This window comes from Sciurus carolinensis, chromosome 8, assembly GCF_902686445.1.
Source record: "Sciurus carolinensis chromosome 8, mSciCar1.2, whole genome shotgun sequence".
Lineage (NCBI taxonomy): Eukaryota > Metazoa > Chordata > Mammalia > Rodentia > Sciuridae > Sciurus > Sciurus carolinensis.
In genome coordinates, this window is record NC_062220.1 from 6,344,296 (window position 1) to 6,364,368 (window position 20,073).

General features: G+C 47.7%; 1 protein-coding gene across 4 annotated transcripts; it reads left to right on the top strand.

The window, feature by feature from the left end:
* Positions 1–121: 121 nt before the first annotated feature.
* Tmem176b (transmembrane protein 176B) lies at positions 122–15,905 on the top strand. 4 transcript variants are annotated; one of them, XM_047561536.1, is made up of 7 exons: positions 122–257; positions 10,560–10,768; positions 12,432–12,548; positions 12,900–12,956; positions 13,188–13,424; positions 14,270–14,389; positions 14,780–15,905. In XM_047561536.1, the coding sequence occupies exons 2-7, from the start codon at positions 10,565–10,567 to the stop codon at positions 14,861–14,863; spliced, it is 819 nt and encodes a 272-aa protein (XP_047417492.1). In that variant the 5' UTR covers positions 122–257; positions 10,560–10,564; the 3' UTR covers positions 14,864–15,905. The 4 variants fall into 4 exon arrangements, with proteins under 4 accessions (XP_047417492.1, XP_047417493.1, XP_047417495.1 ...); XM_047561537.1 differs by having other exon boundaries at positions 199–308; XM_047561539.1 differs by lacking the exon at positions 122–257 and adding an exon at positions 7,456–7,571.
* The last annotated feature ends 4,168 nt before the right edge of the window (positions 15,906–20,073 follow it).

The following is a 20,073-nucleotide window of genomic DNA, read 5'->3' on the forward strand; positions in this document are numbered from 1 at the left end:
CTCTGCTGCATGTTGTCTGAGTAGGTGTGTGTATGTGTGTGTGTGTGTGTGGGTGTGTGTATGTGTGTGAGACGGAAACCCCCCAGAATGGGCCCCTTGGTTTCAGCTACTTGCTGGGAAATTTGGAGGCTGCTCCAGGCCCTCTTCCTCCACCCCTTCCTCCTGCTCTCCTCCCTCCCAACCACCCTAGAGGGTCCTCAGCTCCAAGCCATCTCCTCTCATCTTGCTCGGCTCTGCCAGTTCCCAGAGGACAGCAGGTGAGGCAGGGCCCTCCCCTGCCCAGGGGCCCTTCAAGACTGATCCCTGAGGTGGGATGGCAGTGGGATGGAGGGAGTGGGGTGCTCTGTCCCTAACCCCTTGGTCACTGGGAGGAAGGACAGGGAAAGTGTCCAGGGCAACAGGGCAAACTCCACTGCCTGGAGTTGGTGGGAAGGGTGGGCATGGAGTCTTCCAGGTGCTGGAGGGTCTAGTCCTGCTCTTCAGAGCAAGTCCAGGGGGCTGGAGTGGGGCGGGAGGAGTACCCAGGGAGCCTGCAGGTAAGGTGTCTGGGGCATAGGACACATTCAGGGTTGTAATTCCATGCTGACTCGGGGTCCCCAGTGGAAGATCTGAAATCCAGGGCTGGTCTTGCTTCTGTTGTTAGGGTCCCGTTCTGACTAATCCCCGGAGAGTCAAAGTGAACACACAGTAATGCAAATCACACAACGAGGTTTTATTAAAGCAAGCTCGAGCCTGGACCGCAACCAGCCCCCAGACCGATACAATGGCTGGGGGGGAGCGGCCCCGAGTGGCAAGAAAGCTCTCTATTTAAGAGCTTTTTCAGCATTCATACACAAGGACCTGTACATTATTGGTTAACATTTGGACAGCTAAATATTTGTCCTCTTGTGGTTTGTTCCCTCCACTTTATTTGAATCTTATTGGGTCCCCCCCAAAAAATGAACGGTCCTGGAGGGAGCAGGGCGGAGGGAAGGAGTGAATTATGAGGGAGAGGGGTCAGGGCTAGGCTCCCCTGTCCTTGATAGATGGGGTCTCCGGACAGCTGCACATTCCTCAGGTAGATATCTCTGAACAGTCTTGATAAGCCCGGGGCCCAGCTCATCCCATTTGACCTGAATTGGCCCTCGAAGGTGCTGCTGTGGCTGCCGGCATCCTCGGTGCTTGCACGCCCTTTTCCTGGGGGCCCAGTTCACGAAATAGCTTGTTTATACAAGAGGGCTGCACGGATGGCACCCCGTTCTCAACATTCCCCCCTTTAGTTGTTCATAATGAGGAATCATACTCATTGGGGCGTCCTGCATGTCCATCCTCTGGGGTCGGTACTCTCTCGTATGGTTGTCTTGACACCATTAGTTGGATTGTGCTTACATGGTCCTTAACAAAAACTATTAACTTATTTAAAATGCAGGGGCCAAAAGTTAAAATAAGCAAAAGCAGAGCTAAGGGGCCTTCTAGGGTAGAGATTAGGGTAGCAAGCCAAGGGGACCTATTGAACCATGCTTCAAATCAATTTTCTTGGGCCTCCCTCTCTTGCTTTCTCTTGGCAAGACCCTCTCTGACCTTAGCCATGGATTCCCTCACTACTCCAGAATGATTAGCATAAAACCAACATTCTTCTCCCAGGGCTGCACATAGACCTCCTTGCTTGCTGTCTTTAAAGGCAGGTAAATTTAGTAGTCAATGAGCTTAGGAGATCCTTAACATTTTATTCTCCCAGGGACAGTCTCCAACTTCCAGAGGCAGATGGTTTCATGGCCTTCATTTTCTCGATTTGACCTGATCCCCCATTTCTACACTAACTGCCTGTCCCCAATTCTGGCTTCATTCCCCCTCCTCTAATTTTAGGAACTCCTTGCTGCTGTAGAGAAAGGGGGTGATGACCATTCTGGCTGCTTCGAGCTGGAAGGGGGCAGCGTGGGGCAAGCAGTTTGGAGTTCCCTTTTAAAAATCAGGTCAATGGAGGGGTCCAAGGTAGAAGCCTGGTTGGGGAAGAGCAGGTTGTAAAGTCATCTGGGGGTGGGTGCTTCTATGAGAGAAGAACAAAAAGACATGAGTACTGAAATGAGATTGGTACAAAGTAAATGTTGCAGCATCTGGAACATGCCAATGAATATCATAAAGATGACAGAAGTCAATAATTCCTCACCAGGGGATGGAAGAACTGAGAAGTTGTTCCTATAACAAGGCCTAGCAAAGGTTGGAGAGGACAAGGCCTATATTTGGGGACTTTAACATTGTCCAGGTTATCAGGAATGTAAACACAACATTTAACTCTCAATGTCATTGATGTGCCCAGGAAATACAGTTAAGCTACTTAATGTCATCTGATTTTTGTACAATATCCCTTTATTGGTATAGCCTGTGTTAAGTAGAGATCTCTATACTTCTGTTACTTAGGGCTAGATAATCATACTAGCAAACATAGATTAAGCCTACCTGTGTCTGTAGGCCTTAAACTGACTAAAATCTTCTGACTCTGGCAGTTTCTCTTGATAGTTATCAGGCACATTTGCCTAAGAATCTTTCTTTTGTAGCTTCCACTCTTAATTTTAGTGGGCTAACACAAGTGTACATCTTCAGTTACATTTAATTATTATTTCTTCTTAAAAGTCCAAGAATGGCTATATTTTGGTTTTAACTGTTTTGCTAGGTGTCTAAGATCAAGCTGGTCAACGTGACCTGTTCCTGTCTGTTAAGAGTCAGCTGAGTTCCCACAGGGGTCACTCATAGAGAACTTAAGAGCAGCTTCTTAGCTCAGTTAGTGCCGTTCATGAGGCAGGGTCTCCTTGATGAGGTGACTTCCCTTGGAAGCATGAGGGATGTCTCCCTTTTCCTTGACCCTCCTCTGCAGCAGTGCACTGATTGGCTTTTTATCCTCCAGTGGTCTCATCAATCTCCCTGATTGGGAGGTTGTGTGACCCAGAGTTGCAAAGCTCCTTAGAGAAGTTCTCTTGTTCCCTGGATTTAGGCTGACTGAGGTCAAGACCCGAATACTGGCTTTTCTTGACCTTCGTATTTAATCTCAGTCTCTAAGTTTGATCTTAACCATTCAGCAAGTCAGTCTCACCAGTCATAAAGTAAGAGTACTGGGCTTTAGCTTCAATGTTTATAACTTTACAGTCATTTACCCTTTTATTAAAGTACTACCACATACTATCTGTTTTGTAGGTGATGGCCTATTATCACAAGTTACCTAGGTTGTATGTTCTGGAAGCAGCTACTTCTGCAAAACAGTAACAGGCAACAGTTTTACAAAATGAAATTAGCAAGAGTGAAAACATATTTAGCTTGTATAATAGCTATCTTGAATTTTGGCTGAGTTCTACATTATATACCCTGTTTGAGATCACAGTAATCTTTACAACAAACATCAAAATTTTGGATACAACTTTAAATGAGTTAAAGTCTGGCTTACTTTGGAGCCATTCTAAAATGCAGCAAGGTGAGGCAGAGCCTTATCTCAGGTAAGGCGGGGCTCTTCACAAATCTTAAGTAAAATGTTCTAATCCTGAAGCTAATTTTTGCCCCTTTTGCCATGACCAGCATGACCAAATTTTCAAGTTCAGTGAGGGGCAAAGGAGTATTAGAAAATAAAGGTTTATAAACACAGATTTTGAAGATTTAGCTGAGATCAGATGGAGCTCTGTTCTCTGATGGAAATGCAGATCTAAAGAGTCATGTTAGCAATCTTTATACATGTCTTATTATTAGGTTAAAGACTATGTAAGCATTATTCTTCGTTTTCAGGAGAGTTACAGAGACTAGAACATCTACGTAACTCTTTTTTCACAACTGCAAAGTGCAATGTTAGGAACTCTGTGTAGCTCTCAAGGAAGTCCACTGTCCAAAGTTACTGTAAGGTGGGCAGGAACTAGAGAAGGAAGCTGATGAAACACTGGTTATCTAGCAAAACGATTTCTTCCTGCCCAAGAGCTGTGTACCTGAGATGAATGTCAGAGCTGATAGGACTCTTGTATAGAGCCTCCCCAGGGAGGTACTGCCGCAGCAGTTAGGCTTCTTGTGCTCCTGCACAGGAGCACTCCCAGGCACCAGGCATACCACAGTCATGAGGTCAGAGACCCCAATCTCAGTCACTGTTGTCCCCTTTTTGCTATTGCACATTACACTCTTTCTTAAATGTCATTTTAAGAAGTTTACATATATTGATTCCTGAGTCTATATGAACATTAGTTAATACAGTCTAACATTATATCCAAAACAGGAATCAATCAAAGAAAGACTGAGAGAGCTTTTAACTTTTCTTTTGTGTGGCAAAATGCTTTCATGTTCTGCGATATGAAGCTTTAAACAAATCAGGCTGTCACTAACTCTTAGAAATACATTTACATTTAAATTTTTATCTCAGTGAAAGAAGTAACAAATTTTATATATATCTTATTGATAATAGGTCCCATAATAGAACATTAAATGATAGAAATAAATCCCCAATAAAATGTACTCTTTAAGTTTAAAATTACCATTACAGACAAGTTTATTCTGGAGAATAGCAGCTTGATAAATTTCCTGCTTTAAAGATGTACATCTGGAAAATATGAACATATTTAATATACAAAGAGTGACCATTTCACAATTACCTTGATAACTTTATATTAACCAAATTTAGTTTTGAAAGGAAAATTTAGACTGTAATGTAGTCCTATACTCAGTTGTTTAACCATAATTGTATAAACCTCAATTTTCAAGACTAATTGTCCTAAAGAATGAAACTTAACAGATATAATGTTAAGAGTAAATTAGTGTCTCTAAGAAATCCTTGTTAATTTAACATATAAATTAAACTTCGGTTTATATCGGTACAGTAGTATTTGACTTTAAGAAAAACCTTAAACACCTTTAACTGATTGTCTCACATACTTGTAACCAACTTAGTTACATGCAAACTTGTTGACATTTGCCCTTTACTTACACAGACTTTCTTAGCACTTACTTAGACACTCATGTATTTCATCACATAAACACTTTCTTATCCAGAAAGATTTTGTTCTTCACTAAATATAGTTCCATTTCTAGAGCCTTTTATTTTCTCTTTCCTATCTGTTGACCCCTTTTTGTTCACATTCTGAAACAACTCTTATGAAATTTCTGAATTTAGATAAATTACTCCATTTTAACAAGATAAAATACTTTGTTGTTTATGGTAGTCTAACTGAAACACAGTGAGAGGGGAGATGGTAACTCTAAATCCAAATCTAAGAGCTCCTTGGAGCTTTGCAGAACTGGAGGGGGAGGAGGAGGAAGTGGTAAGGGAGCAGATGGAACACTCACCCTCTGGTTTGGGGTTTTACCTGTTAGGATATAACTCTTAATAACCTTGTTTTTAGTAATGACACAAAGCAATTTTAAACCCTTTTAATTTACCAACCTATGAAAACACCAATAATGTTTAAGTATGTTACTCCATGGAATTTAAGGACTTAAGAGTACTTAATGTTATTTAACAATTAGCATTTTAACTTTGCAAATTAATCAGATGTGGCTAACAAACACATCTGAGCAGTTCCATACATGTTAAATTTAACTTACTTATTTTGTAAAAAAAAACCCAAGATATCAGACAAGTATCCTGAACAGTATTTGCCATCTCTGTCCTGTTGAAGAAAAGTCCAAGGAACAATTGATATTAGACATTGTTTAACATCAACATTTCATTAGTTTGACCACCTAGACACTTGCGAGTTATTTCTAAAGACTTTTAACTTTTATTAGTTTACCCAATTTAAATTGAACCCTTTTAAATCATGTGAATAAAAGTTTTTGGTTCCATTTTTAAAATTTTAATTTTATGCACGCTTATTATCTATGTCAATTTTGTCAGATACATACATAGACAATACGACTTTAAACAATAACATATACACATAACACAAAAGCAAAGGCCTTGTAATGTTTATCTCCAATGCAATGTAACAGATGTTTAAAAATAACTCTAGAATTGAATAAAAATAGAACTGATCAAAAAAAATCATTAACCTAGGTATGTAGGATCAAAATTATGAGGTCAAAAATACAGCATTAAAGAAAAACAAAACAAAACAAAACAAGAATCCTAGAAAATGAGTTAGTTCTGTGTAGCAGCCCAGGAGTTTAAAATGGACCCCCCCCCCCCTCAGGTTGCTCCCCACCTCTCCCACTGAGACTGCTGCAGTTTACATTCCAATGCAGGCTACCTGAGCAAGGCCTGGTGGGGGAAATTGCCTAGGACCTTTTAACCCTTTTTTTCCTAGTTGAGAGATCAGGTTAGGTTTGAATGCAGAAAATCATGAAACATTATTTCCCACTACTTTTGAGGAATGGGGCTGCTAACTGCCATGGGTACTCCACGGGTACAGAGGGGGAGGGGCAGATGGCGGGAGGACTTTGTTATTATTAGTGTCTGTCTCCTCCTCCTCAGAAGTTACAGTGTTTGAAGTGAAGGCCTGGGGGGTCATTTTCTTGTCTTTTGGTTTCACCATAAGCCTGCTCTGCAAGCTGGGAGCTGCTGAGCTCTCTGCCTAGGGGGATTGGAGTAAACAAATCTCTCAGGAACAAGGAGAAGGACTGTAAAGTAACCTGCAATGAGTATCCCTAAGCCTAAGATAGGGGACCTGAGAGAGGACAAAGGGAGCCTATCTTTCGACAAACAAAGAGGTGTTTATTATCCAGTATATTTTGGTGCTTCGCTGGGAACTTCTGTGAGTCATTATGTCACAGTCGTGTGTCTTGCATGGTGTCTCCGGTAAAAATTTTTACACAGAGGGAGACCTGGGTGGGGGCATGTAACTCAAGCCTTTTCTTGGAGGGTCTCACGGGAGGGATTGATTTTAAAGGCCTCCCTCTTGCAGCTTAAAGAGAACACAGTGAGCACATCTAAGCACAGGAACAGTAAGAGGGAGACTCTAGATAGACTAGTGACGGGCTAACTATGCGAACAAAGGGAACCTGGGCATTTCCATACTAATTGTCCCAGGTCTTAATCCTACAGTTTGAACTCCTGTGTCTGACTGGCAAGGGAAGGGGAGCATCCAGGAGGGAGTGGATGTGCGGGAGTGTTGTGTAGCCCATTTTACCCTCCAAAAATGAAGAGACAGAAAGCCGCACCTCAAACAGATGTGGGGTGCATGGAGAGAGAAGCTTACTTACCTCGCTCCGCGTAGATCCTGGTGAAGACTGGCTACTCTGCGGAGCAGAGTATAGCAAACTCACACTCCTTTAGGTGGTCCACACCAAAGTTCCGTCCTCTGGTGCAGACCTCTGAGAAGTGACTCAGGAGGAAAGTCTTAGGAGTTACCTGAGCCTGTCCCATAATAATGAGGAGAAAAGGACCAAGCAGACCGAAAAGAACAAGGGAGGCAATACACCGCAGTAAAACAAATTCTCACAGGACTCTCCAACATCCACCGGCCGGTCAGCCACACCACTCTCACAGGCGCAATGCCTTCTCATTCACACTGCCAGAATCCGACCAAGGATCCTTACCAAACAGCCGCCCAACGGGCGTCCACTGGGGACGTCGGCACGACTCCTGATCGTCGGGGATGTCTACCATGACTTTCGACAGTGGAACCTCCAGGGTAACTCACAACCCTTTCCTTTCACCAAACGAGAATTCTCACCCAAACTCTAACCAGGACTTACGTCCTACCAGGACTTATGTCCTACCAGGAGGTGGCCAATCCTCCTTCTGCGGCAAATTTCCTTAGAAACCTCCGTACAGTGGGCCGTTTGTCTCTCCTGGGCTGGAGCCGGGCGAGTCTATCCCGGACGAGCCCCCAAATGTTAGGGTCCCGTTCCGACTAATCCCCGGAGAGTCAAAGTGAACACACAGTAATGCAAATCACACAACGAGGTTTTATTAAAGCAAGCTCGAGCCTGGACCGCGACCAGCCCCTCAGACCGATACAGTGGTTGGCAGGGAGCGGCCCCGAGTGGCGAGAAAGTGCTCTATTTAAGAGCTTTTTCAGCATTCATACACAAGGACCTGTACATTATTGGTTAACATTTGGACAGCTAAATATTTGTCCTCTTTTGGTTTGGTCCATCCACTTTATTTGAATCTTATTGGGTCCCCCCAAAATAGAAAGGTCCTGGAGGGAGCAGGGCGGAGGGAAGGAGTGAATTATGAGGGAGAGGGGTCAGGGCTAGGCTCCCCTGTCCTTGATAGATGGGGTCTCTGGACAGCTGCACATTCCTCAGGTAGATCTCTCTGAACAGCCTTGATAAACCCGGGGCCCAGCTCATCCCATTTGACCTGAATTGGCCCTCGAAGGTGCTGCTGTGGCTGCCGGCATCCTCGGTGCTTGCACGCCCTTTTCCTGGGGGCCCAGTTCACGAAATAGCTTGTTTGTACAAGAGAGCTGCACAGATGGCACCGTGTTCTCAACACTGTGTGCCCACGAGGAAGCCTGACTCTCTTTTTTGCCTCCTCCAAGCTGTCAAAGACCTGTTCTTTTACCTCCAAGAAGGCCGGTGGTGGTGGTGGTGTGTGTGAGGTGCTCTGAGAGTGGTGGCGTGCCTGTGGACGTCCCATGGGAGTTGTTGTTTGGTTTGACTTGATCTGTGACACCTCCCCTGCAGGCCTTGTTAGAATCACCTGTGCAGGATTGCTCTTGGAGCTAGGGAAGTTGTTTCTAAAGTATATACGGAGAAATGATTTCACAAAAATGGGCATGACAATTCCGAATAACAAAGGGCATAGGGAGTCACAAAATCGTATCACATTGTCAGACATTAAACTATAACAATTAAAACTGGAATAATGGTGCAGAACTCATCAGACACCCAATGGCAGAGTAGGAAGACAGGAGTAGATCTTCCTTCCTCTGGGAACTTTATTTTTGCTCAAGAGAGAATCTTGAGTTGCTGAAAGATGACATATTCCACAAACAGAAACAGTCCTTAACTATTGGAACAACCATGACAACTTGGATCCATGGCTTCCAAATTATGACACAAATTCCAGAGGGATCAATATTGAAAAGTGAAAACCAAGAGCCTAAAATCATGTGGAAGAAAATGTGGGAGAATTATTTCATAATCTGGAACTGGATGACCTTTTAAACTATGTGCTTTGACCTAGAAAGCAAAAAAAAAAAAAAAAAAAAAAAAAAAAAAAGGGAGAGCTTTTATAAATTTAAACTAGAGTTTTAAAAATGAAAGCTATAAAAATACAAGAAAAGTCAAAATAAAAATAACAACTTGTAAAGAGATAATAGGAACTCATGACAGAGATGGTAAGTTTCTTGAAATATACAAAGAACTTCAACAAAAGACCAAAACAAAATAAACCAGGAAGTTCATAGGATATAAAGGAAGAGCTTCACAAAACAAAGAACAATGGCTCTTGACACATGAAAAGATGACATACTGCACTTGTGATAAGAACGAAAATCAAATTATACAGGAATATATTGAATGAAATTAAAAATATACTGGAATAGCTCCAGAAGGCCGAGTGGCAGTTGCCTGAGGCTGACTGGGGGAGCCATTGAATCTTTTTTTTTTTTCCTGACATAGTAATGTCCTAAGTCTTGATGGTAGTAGTGTTTGCACAAAGGTATAAATTTATCAAAACTCATTGAGATAAGCATTTAAAATCGAGCATTTTATTGCACAGAATTGACTAACATCTGCAATGGAACGCTATTTCCCATGTAAAATTGAAAAGGAGAGTAGAGTTCGCAGGCCCACCTTGGTGGCCCCCTCTTGCGTGGGGCTCTCGCCTGTCCTGCTTCCTCTGTGGAGAGCGGCCGTTGGCACCCCCAGAAGTTGTAAATGCACATCTCCACATTGGCTGTAATAGAAAAGCATTGGAAGTGAACTAAAAGTTGTCAACGGGGGATTGCTTAAATAAGTCACAGTAGATTCATACGTTGTGATGTTATGCAGTCACACAAGTGAATAAAGAAACTTTTTGTGGACAGATGCAGGATTGTTCTGGAAACATATAGTAATGTGAAAGCAGCATTGTGCTGATTAGGGTGTACAGGATGATGTCATTTCTAGGAAAAGGGGGCAAGAAAGATTATTTTTAGACTCTTTTGGGTGTGAAAAATATCATTGGAGGATATGAAGGAAACTGATCATATTAGTTTCCATCTAGAAGGAACTACAAGACTGGGAGAAAAAGACAGAGAGAGACTTTTAAAGGTATACCCTTTTGTACATCTTGAACTTTTTATTTTTTGTACTGGAGATAGAACCCAGGGCCTTGCACACGCCGGGCAAGGGCTCTCTATCTGAGCCGCGTTCTCAGCCCCTATCTCTTGCTCTTTTTAACTAGTGAAAGTGTTATGTGCAAACAGATATACTAAGTCACTAAAATAACTCAGATTTCTTTCTTTGTCCCGTTCTACACCCTAGACAAATTTATCAGGTGACTCTGGGCCCAGGAAGGTATGTGGTGAAATGCTCTAGAGCATTTTGGATTTGCATCCCAGGTGAAGGCTGCTGGGACGTTGGCACTGGCCCAGGGGGACCTCTGGGCCACCATGCTGGGTGTGGCTTTCCACCTCATCTGATTCCTGGACTTCATTCACTCCCGTCTGGCTTTCCCCTACCAGGCAGGATGACCCAGAACACGGTGACCGTGAATGGAGTTGATGTGGCCTCTACCTTGTCCCAACCCACCCACATCGACATCCACATCCACCAGGAATCGGCCTTGGCACAGCTGCTGAAAGCCGGGGATTCCCTGAAGCAGTTTCTTTCACGCCCTCGCGACACGGGGCCTTCCCAGGCCAGGATAAGCAATGTGCGGCTGGCCCTGGGGGTAAGTGTGGCCGCGGGGTGGGACACCAAGGTGGTGCAGGGGATGGAGACTCCTCTCTAATAGGGAGTGAAAAGGAAAGTGGGTCAAGTCCCACCAGGAGGGACAGGAACGCACTGTGTATATCCCACCATGTTTGGGAAAAAGTTTGGAGGTGTCCCCACAGAGGATGGAAAGGAAAGGCGTAGAGCGGGCAGTGCTGGCCTAAGAGGGCAGCAGGCAGCAGGCTCTCTGGAGGTGGCTAAAGCAGTGGTTTCATTGAACCCACGGGGACTGGGGGCTGCAGGTGCAAGACCGTTTGCTGGGTCCTGCACCATGACCTAAACATGCTCCACCTCCACCAGAGAGGACCCAACACACAGAAGCAGTGGATCTGGTGATATGAGAAACAGGAATCCCAGTTGTGTCCTGGGTCTTTCTGCACCAGACCCTGAGTGCTGAAGGGCTGGGTTGAGATGGTGGCAGCAGCCCAAGCAAAGGGATTCCAGGTTAAGGAAATGACAGGAGCAAAGGTCAAGAGTCCAGAAATCACGTAATATAAAGAACAGAGAAAGTGGGACTCCCAGCTGATTAAGAGCCAAGTTGTCCACTCACAGCCTTGAATGACAGGGGGAGGCCTGGTGAATCGGCATTGGTGGCAGGAGGGCTATGGGTGGGCTCCAAGCAGGAACCTGGGTCCTGGGCTGCCTCAGAGCTGGGGGCCTCCAGGTAAGAAGTCTCAGGCTCTGCACTTGCTAGTCATAGTACAAGTGGTCAGGGAAAAAAGGAGTCCCCATCCTTTTGTGTTTGGGGTCGCTGTGATGTGGGAGTCACATCACAGCAGGGGTTTGGGATGTGAAAGAAGACATGAGTTCAGGAGGCAGAGGTCTGGAGTGTGGCTGATGAGGACACAGGAGCCCTGGAAGACAGGCAAGGCAGACCCTGGAGTGCAGGGGCGGAGAGGAATTTAGCTGTGACGTATCTAAGATGCTTCCAGGACGTATGGCTGGTGATACCCAGGAGTGGGCGCAGGCTGGGTTTTCTGGGAAGTCGGAGTTAGGTTGCATGGTTCTTCGAGGGGCATTACCCATGAAATGAAAGGAGACGGGAAGGGGTGGCAGGGGGCTGTCAGCCTGCAGTGCAGCACTGACAAGGTCTGTTGGGGGCTCCCTCACCAAGGCCGCCCATCACAAGATTCCACACCGGGGGTGATGGCCTTGAACCACCGTCTTGCTCAATCCCTGGCTGGGACGTCATCCCCAAAGAATGTCTCTCAGCTTGAAAGGGGAGGGGGACCCAGAGGAGCTGAGCTGGGAAGGCGCTCAGCAACCACACTCCTTTCTGGAAGGGGATCCCACGCCCTGGTCTACCAAAAAGCCCCTGGGGCCAGAAACTGAGGTTAGGCAGAGGATTTGGATCAGATAATGAGACTCCCAAAGGAGAATGGGGAGAAAAAGTGGGACCCACCAGGTGGAATGAGCAAGTGTTTATATTCAGAAAAAGCAAGGAAGGAAAACCTCAAACCCATGCGGGCGGGGGGGGGGGAGGTGAGGGCAAAACCAGGCCAGTGCAGCTCCATGGAAGCTGAGGGGACAGAAACTTCCAGAATCAGAGTTCCAGAGGAGAGGCAGCTGCCCTGGGGTGTGCCAGCCATGGGAAGGGTCTGACTTTTTGTCCTGTCTTGCAGGTGACCCAGATATTGCTGGGGGTCGTGAGCTGTACTCTCGGAGTGTGTCTCTACTTTGGGCCCGGGACTGGGTCGGAGCTGCGGGCCTCTGGCTGTGCCTTCTGGGCAGGTTGTGTGGTGAGGAAGGAGCCGACCGGGAGCTCAGAGGGAGGCAGAGGATGGGCCAAGAAGGTTCCTTTGGCTCTAGGTGGGGGACTTGGGGAAGCAGCCAGACACTCAGAGTCCAAATGCCCTGTGCCACAAGGAAGCTGTCCTGGGTGGGCAAACCCCTCTCACACTATTTTCTCTTTAAGGTGAGGTTAGGAAGGGCGGTACAGTTGGAATTTGAGTTCTGTTTCTGTGCTAGGTTTCCTCGCTTGTCTCTTGAACTTGAATTTCACATTGGCTCTCTGGGAGCTCCGGGTGGAAGGCGATGGGGGATCAGTTCAGGAGAGTCAGCTGGAAGTCTTCGGGTGTCTTCTCTTCCAGGCTATTGCAGCAGGAGCTGGAGCCATTGTCCATGAGAAGTCCCCGGGCAGACTCTCAGTGAGTCCTGGTCATCCTCAGCCTCTCTCCCGCCCTAGTCCTTCGCTCCCCTCTTGTGTCTAGTTTTTCTGCTCAATTTTCTGTCTTACACCCTTTGGTTCCCAGTATCCTGAGGTCACTCCTGGGGGGTTGGCAGGGTTTCCTGTGACAGGAGCTGGGGGTGTGAGGGTGGGGGTCCCATGGCTCTGCCGCTGCTGGGTAGAATCTGCATCTTGACGCTCTCCCTTCCAGGGCTGGGTTTCAGGCCTGCTCGCCCTGGCTGGCATTGCCACCGCGGTGGCGGCTACTGTGCTCTGTGTGAGTAGCTTAATCTGGCAGAGCGATGGCTCACACTCCGCGGAGATCGTCTCCGTGTGTGACCATCCCAAGCCTGCCAACATCACCGCTAGGAACAGACAGCCATGGAGGAGCTACCACCACAATGACTGGAGGGAGGAGAGCTGCAGGAGTTACATGAAGATGATGATGGTGAGGAGGGTGCAGCCGCCAGGGACCCGACCTAGCCATGCGAGGAATGGGACAGCCCAGGGCTGGGGTGCAGGCTTCTGGCACCTGGACCTCACTACGGTCTCACTAGGGGGTTGTGGCTTAAGCTGAAGACGTTGCTCGACCTCCATGACCTGGAGGTTTCCTGAATCCGAGGGGATGAGGAGCAGGGAGGAGACCATGGGCCTCCCTCCGTCTTTTCTGGAGCGTGGGCACTGCTGTTATCTCTTGCTCTATAGCAAACTATCCCGACATGGTGGCTTAAAGCTACACTGTTCTTTCCGACAGTTCTGTGGTTCACGGGGCTCAGCCGGGCAGCATTTGCTTGGGTTTTCCCATGTAGTTGCAGGCAGACGCATTTTGGGGTGATCACTGGAGGGCACAATGCCAGCTCTTGGCTGGGAGCTCAGTTGGGGCTTCAGCCAGAGTGTCTGCAATGGCTTCTCCACGCAGCTCTTGGCACAGCAGCGGGGTTCCAGGGGAAGCGCTGCGAGAGTCTCGAAAGTAGGAGATGGAAGCCACCAGGCCAGTCGCAGGCTGCTGTCACCGCGTGGGGCCATTCCCACTGCGTTTCATGGCCAAGGCAGGCCCAGGTCCTTCCAGATTCGAGGGAGTGGGGAAGAAGCCCCCGCTGCTTCACAGAGAGTGGCAAGGAGCCCCTGCAGACGAGGTGCAGGGATGACTGTCCCTGCTTCTGGAAAATGCCGACTGCCTTGGCAGCAGTGGCTCGTGGAGAGTCCTGTGGCTTGCGGGGTGACAAGGTGGTGGTCTGGGCAGGATCGGAGGGGCTGGCCCCTGACTGGATCTTTTTCCTCCTTTATCCCCAGAAAATGTTCTTAGAATTCTGCTCCCTGCTTGCAGTTGTCTGTATCCTGAAGGTCCTCGTGGCTTTGGCCTCCCTGGGACTGTGTCTCCGAAGTGTGTGTGGCCAGAGCTCCCAGCCCCTGGTGAGGTGCAGGGAGGTGCTGCGGAGCAGTGTGGGTCTGGGCAGTAAGAGTGGGAGCAGGGAGGAGCATCTGGGCCTGACCCCCTCGTCCAAGGTCAGCCCCCTGAGGCCAGCTCCTGCTGCTCTGTCTGGCGAGTGGGACCCCGTTGTGGGTCCTGGCCTAACTCCTGCCTCCTGGTGCCTGTCCACCCATTCCTCTACTCCAGCTCTCTCCTACACTCTGTCCTGGGCACCTGTCCATCTCCCCTTCCTCAGCCACCTGGTCCTTTTTGCTGGACCCCCACTTCCTGCCACCTGTTCTCTCCTTTCCCCTCCTGGTGTCACGTTCTGGGAAGCTAGCTCTGCCCTCGTTTGTTGATTTTATTCTCATTTTTTTTTTTTTTTTTCCCAGAACGAGGAAGGGTCAGAGAAGAAGCTCCTGGGGGAGGTTCCCTCCATCTCCAAGGAGAAGACCCCAGCTGTTGTCACCCTCTGAGCAGCCTGAGACCATGCCTGGGCCCCTGCGTGTCCCTGTCAGGAGCACCTGGGACCCATAGGGAGGACAGTGGCTGTCTCTGGGCCACAGGCCCCACTCTTGCCTCTGCTGCAGCTGCCCTCCTGCCCTTCTCCCTTCTCTCCCCACCCTTCTCACCACCACGCTCTTCCAAGGTCTTGGTTCTATGAAGAGATATTATCACATTGTCTCCAAAGCTGATTAAAATAAAAGACAAACAAAAATAATTTTGCACAGAAAGACGGGTCTTCCTTGTTTTGTACACTTTGTGTGTGTCACGAGAGCTTTCAGCCCATTGAAGCAAGGCCCAGTGCTGAAATAGCCCTTTATGATCTCCTTCCTGTAAGGGGAGAGTGACTCTCATGTGCCCAGAATCTATTCATCCACTGAGACTGGCTTTGAGCATCTTGCAGCCTGTAGACTTCACCAGCTATGTGAGCTGGTAGCAGGATCTCCCCACTCCTTCACCCCACTTCCTTTTTCTCATTCTGTCTTTGCAGTAGTGTTGGTCCTCTCTCTCCCTCTCCCCTGCTACACACACACACACACACACACACACACACACACGCACGCACGCAAGCACATCCTGGCTATTCTTCACTGTCTTTGTAAATGGTATGACTAATCTGTTTTCGAAGTTTCTCATTTTATTTACACATATATGAATGTAACTATAAAGATGTGATCATTTCTGAAGGATGAGGAAGCAGGTATGGGGGTGCAGTCTCCATGGGGTAGGTCCTGTTCCTTTGCTGTCCCACAGGGAAGAGCTGGTCTGATCAGGAGCAGAGCTGCTGAAATGAGGGGATGTGGTTCTCGGACACGAAGCCAGGAAGTGTGAGCCTGTGAAGATGGTGGTCTTACTCTCCCCAGGGCCCTGCTCCTGCTCTTCCTCAGAAAGAGATTTGTAAATAAACCTGTGAAACGAGAGTATGTTCAAAGCATTGGCTGAGGGGTCAGCCAATTATAGCCTGAGGGGCAAATTCAACCAGCCACCTGTTTTATAAATAAAGCCATGCCTGCTTGCTTACACCTTGTCTCTGGCCGTTTTGTTCTACGGTGACAGAATTGACACTGAAGGCCCCGAAGGCTAGCATATCCCTATCAGGCTTTTTACAAAAACATTTTACAAACCTAGGGTGGGAGATCATGGAGGAGGGAAGGGTTGGTTTTCCATGGTGATCGAGGGATGTAGAATATTCCAGAATCCTTCTGCCAGGAGCCAACTGAAGATGGACAGCAAGTGTGGGGCAGTGGGCAGGGCTCAGTGGGGAAACATTGTAGTCAAAGGGGAGCCGTGAACCTTGATGATGGGTTTAGGAGTGACCAGTCCATGCGCCATGTTGGTGCAGTGGGGAAGTTGAGCAGGAAGGCCAGAGAAGAGGTTAAGATCAGGTGCAGAGGGCCTGAGATGCTGCACCACGGGATGCAGACTGTCCTAGAGTCAGCATCAAGTCACTGGATGATTCCAGCAGAAAGCAAACATACTTAGATTTTTATTTTCATCTCTCATTGATTACAAACCACACTCAACAGCTTGGAAACATGAACAGTACACATGAAACTGAACTCTGAGTGTGGGAGAGATTGTTATTTTCTCCACAGGTCATGCCAGTGCCTTAACACGTTAGAATGTTTAGGCAACCAGGACTCACAAGGCTTAACTGCTTTCTTATCTCCTAAGGTCTGAAGTCCACAAACCATCCCTCAGGAAAACCTGAGCCCACAGTCACTGGCAATCCCAACCCCAGCAAAGAAGTTAGAGCCTGAATCTCAGCATTTGCTTTACCCCAGCTATGGAGTAATGGAAGGCCCCCATTCTTTGCCAAACAAGCAAATGTAGTTGAGTCCAGAGCCAAGCTGGATTGAGGTGTGTGCTGTGCAAAGAGACTGTATTGGTCAGTTTTCCATCACCATAAGAAATCCCAGAGAAGATCAATTTACCAATAGAAAAGGAGATTTTTGCTCATGGACTTAGAAATTTTAGGTCATGATACATTGGCCCAATTGATTTTGGGCCTGTGGCAAGGCAGCACATCAAGGTAGGAACAGGTGGTGGAGCAAATCTGCTCACCACATGATCAGGGAGCCAAATACAGAAACAAAACTTGAAACAAAACAACAAGTTTCCCCCTTAAACAACAAACAAAAACATGAAAAGGAGGGGGTCAGGGTTGCACTATCTCTTTTAAGAGCATATCCCCAATGACCTGAGGACCTCTCGTCAGACCCCATGTCAAAGGTTCCAGTATCTTCTAATAGCACCCCTGGGAAAAGGAGAAGGCCTTTACTATATGGACCTTTGGGAGACACTTATGGTCCAAACCACACTAGAGACTCACATAGGCAGCCTTCAAGAAAAGCAGATTCATAAAGAAATGTTTACTGCTGCCTCTCTGTGAGTCTCTAATGTTTCTGCATGTTTTGTGAGCAGTAGCACTAACTCCCTGTGTGCCAATCTGTCTTTCCAAAGATATTTGTGCCTCTTCATGAGTAACCTTGGAAAGTAGTGACTCCTTCTGGAGCAAAGAACAGGCGAGCTTTTTGCCTGTTATAAAAGAATCAGGTTCCTTAAGCTCAGGGGTCCTTTCCTGGAACCCAGCCTAGCATATGTGCAGGTGGCGCCTGCAATGCATGCCTTTGCATTGCTGTGGAATTGGGCTCACGGAGCCAGCGCAGAAGTGCTGCGTGCCAGTGACAATGGCTGCTGCCACTGCTGTGAGCAATAAGGGGTTCTTTATCTTTGACTCAGGGGGTTTGTGCTTTTACCAGCATCCAGGAAACAGGAGCAGGTTCACCTGTTGAGCTTCATCGTTCCTATGTCCTGCTGTATGCAAGGTTTACAACACAGACTTGGTTTGTGGATATCAAGGAGTTTGCAGTTGGGTTAGGAGACAAGGCGTGAACCCTCCACTGCAAGGAATGAGTATTACTTTACCGTCAAATGAGTGACACATTAGGCAGAAGGCAGTCAGTGTCCTTATGTTTGCTGAATAACTGTAGGAAGATGAGGAACAGAAAAAGGGAAAATATAGAGGGGAAGGGGGTTTTGAGGTTGCTGTTAGTGCATAAATGGGCATGAAAATGCATGGTGGTCAGGGTTCCCACAAGCGCATTTGATGGGCTGGGTTGTTTGCTCACTCACCAGCCTGATCTCAAGAAACTGTGACTGAGTGGGGTAAGGGTGCCTATTAGTTGTCACAGATGTTGACACTCAGGACTCCATCTACAAAGATCCTGATCTGCACTGCAGCCGGGGTGATCCTGAGGGCTTGACAAGCACCCAGAGTCCTTGGGTGAGGAAGGGCACCAGTCCAACCCGTCCAGCCTTTTCTGGAACAGAGTGGGATGTAGTGGGTGCTATGGGTTGGATTTTCCCCCTTCAAAATCCGCATGTTGAGTTCTCAATCCCAAGTGGCTCAGAATATGACTGTGTTTGGAGACAGGATCTTTACAGAGGTAATCAAGTTAAAATGAGGTCATTGGATGGACCCAATTCAACTTGACTGGCATCCTTATAAGGAGAGGAGCTTAGGATACAGAGGGAAGACCAGGGGAGGACACAAAGACAGCCCTCGGCAAGCCTCGGAAGAAAGCTGCCGGCTCCTAAATCTTAGACTTCTGTCCTCCAGAACTGTGAGAAAATACGTTTCTGTTGTTTAAGTCACACAGGAAGTGGTATTTTGTTTCAGAGGTCTGAGCCAACTAGACCTGGGAGATGGGGGACAGCCGGGGAGTGGGCCCAATGTGTACCCCAACACTCCCTTCTCAGCGGCCCTTCCCGTTCACTCTTGAGCAGCTCCTTGTGCAGCCGCGGGTCTCCCAAGGGAGGCCTCTGGTGTCTTAGGGCCACCCAAGCCTGCCTTGGCTCTCACTGGGGTTAGAGCCGCAGCGTCCAGGGCTGCTGTTCCTGGGGGCACCACAGAGCATCTCCCCTTAGGTCTCTCAGGCCACTGTCACACAGCACTGCCTCATGCTGCTGCCCTCCTCTCCCTCTGTCTGACCTTCACCGTCTCCAGGAAATCCGCTGCCCCCCACGAGCTGCCTCAGGAGCCCCTGCCCCCCCTTGCAGGCTTTTCCAGGCTAAGCTCTTTCATCATAATCTCCCCAACCACTGGGATTTCTAGTACAATCTCTTCTAATATGATTTCTAGTAAATCTCAAACATTTCTGCTATCCTCTCTTCCGGGAACCCAGATGCGAACAGGGCAGGAAGAGCAGCCTCCAGTGGTTCCAGTCTAGGATTTCAGCTGAGACTGTCAGAGGCTAAGGCATGCTTCTGAAGTGCCTTCCCGTCAAGGGTCCTGCAGGGTCAGAAAGGCAGGGGCATACTTGGGAAGCAGGACTCAATACTGTCTCTGTCACTTTTCCTATCACGCTGATGCTGGGCTGCTGAGGTCTCCATCCCTCCTGAGCGTCCTCCCTCCCCTGAGCAGGGCCCTGCCTCTCCCACCCAAGACTCTATCCTTTCTGTTTCCACTTGGAGTCGATGAGTCTGCTACCCCTAAGGGGGAGCTACCCAATCTCAAATTGGGCATGTTCAATCCTTGGGATGTCTCTGGACATGAGGTGGTGGAAGGAGAAACTGGCCAGGGAGGGCAAAGGTGAGACAGAAACGCTACCTTGCCCTCTGTAATCATGAGGCCTTTGTGGGTGGGGACAGGATTCTTGGTGTGGGTCACACCAGCCCAAGGGATGGCATGATCCTGACCCCTTAGCAGCAGAAGCAGGTGGTAGGGGAGCACATCTGGGAGGGGAGGGAAGGGGAGGGAAGATTTCGACCCACAATTCTCTGCTTCTCCACAGGTTGAGGGAATGCTGGGGGTGGGTATCAATAAATATTCACTTAATGAACAAATTAATTTGGGAGCGGTACCAGGGAATAGCTGATTTTCTTTTTCACTTGCATATTCAGTTGAATAAAAATTTTGGAGGTCCCAATTCTTGCTGTTCAAAATGTGATTCATTGTCCTGTAATCTGGGCGACCATGGGGGTTTGCTAGAATGCAAAATGCCTACTCTGCCCCAGACAGGAGGAGTCAGAATCTGATTCGCCCCAAGATCCCAGATGTTTTGGGCGCTCGGAAGATTTCAAGACACTTGGGTATATAGAAATCACTTCTTGATGGCCTGCTGGGGTGATTTCAGCTGAGGAACAAAGCATCTTGTATTTAATCTCTTTGTTTTGTTTT

What these genes read in the sequence shown, in the direction of transcription:
- Tmem176b (XM_047561536.1), top strand. Translation starts at nt 10,565, where the DNA reads ATGACCCAGAACACGGTGACCGTGAATGGAGTTGATGTGGCCTCTACC. An exon ending in ATGTGCGGCTGGCCCTGGGG is followed by an intron (nt 10,769 to 12,431) that starts GTAAGTGTGGCC and finishes CCTGTCTTGCAG; the next exon opens with GTGACCCAGATATTGCTGGG. An exon ending in AGTCCCCGGGCAGACTCTCA is followed by an intron (nt 12,957 to 13,187) that starts GTGAGTCCTGGT and finishes TCTCCCTTCCAG; the next exon opens with GGCTGGGTTTCAGGCCTGCT.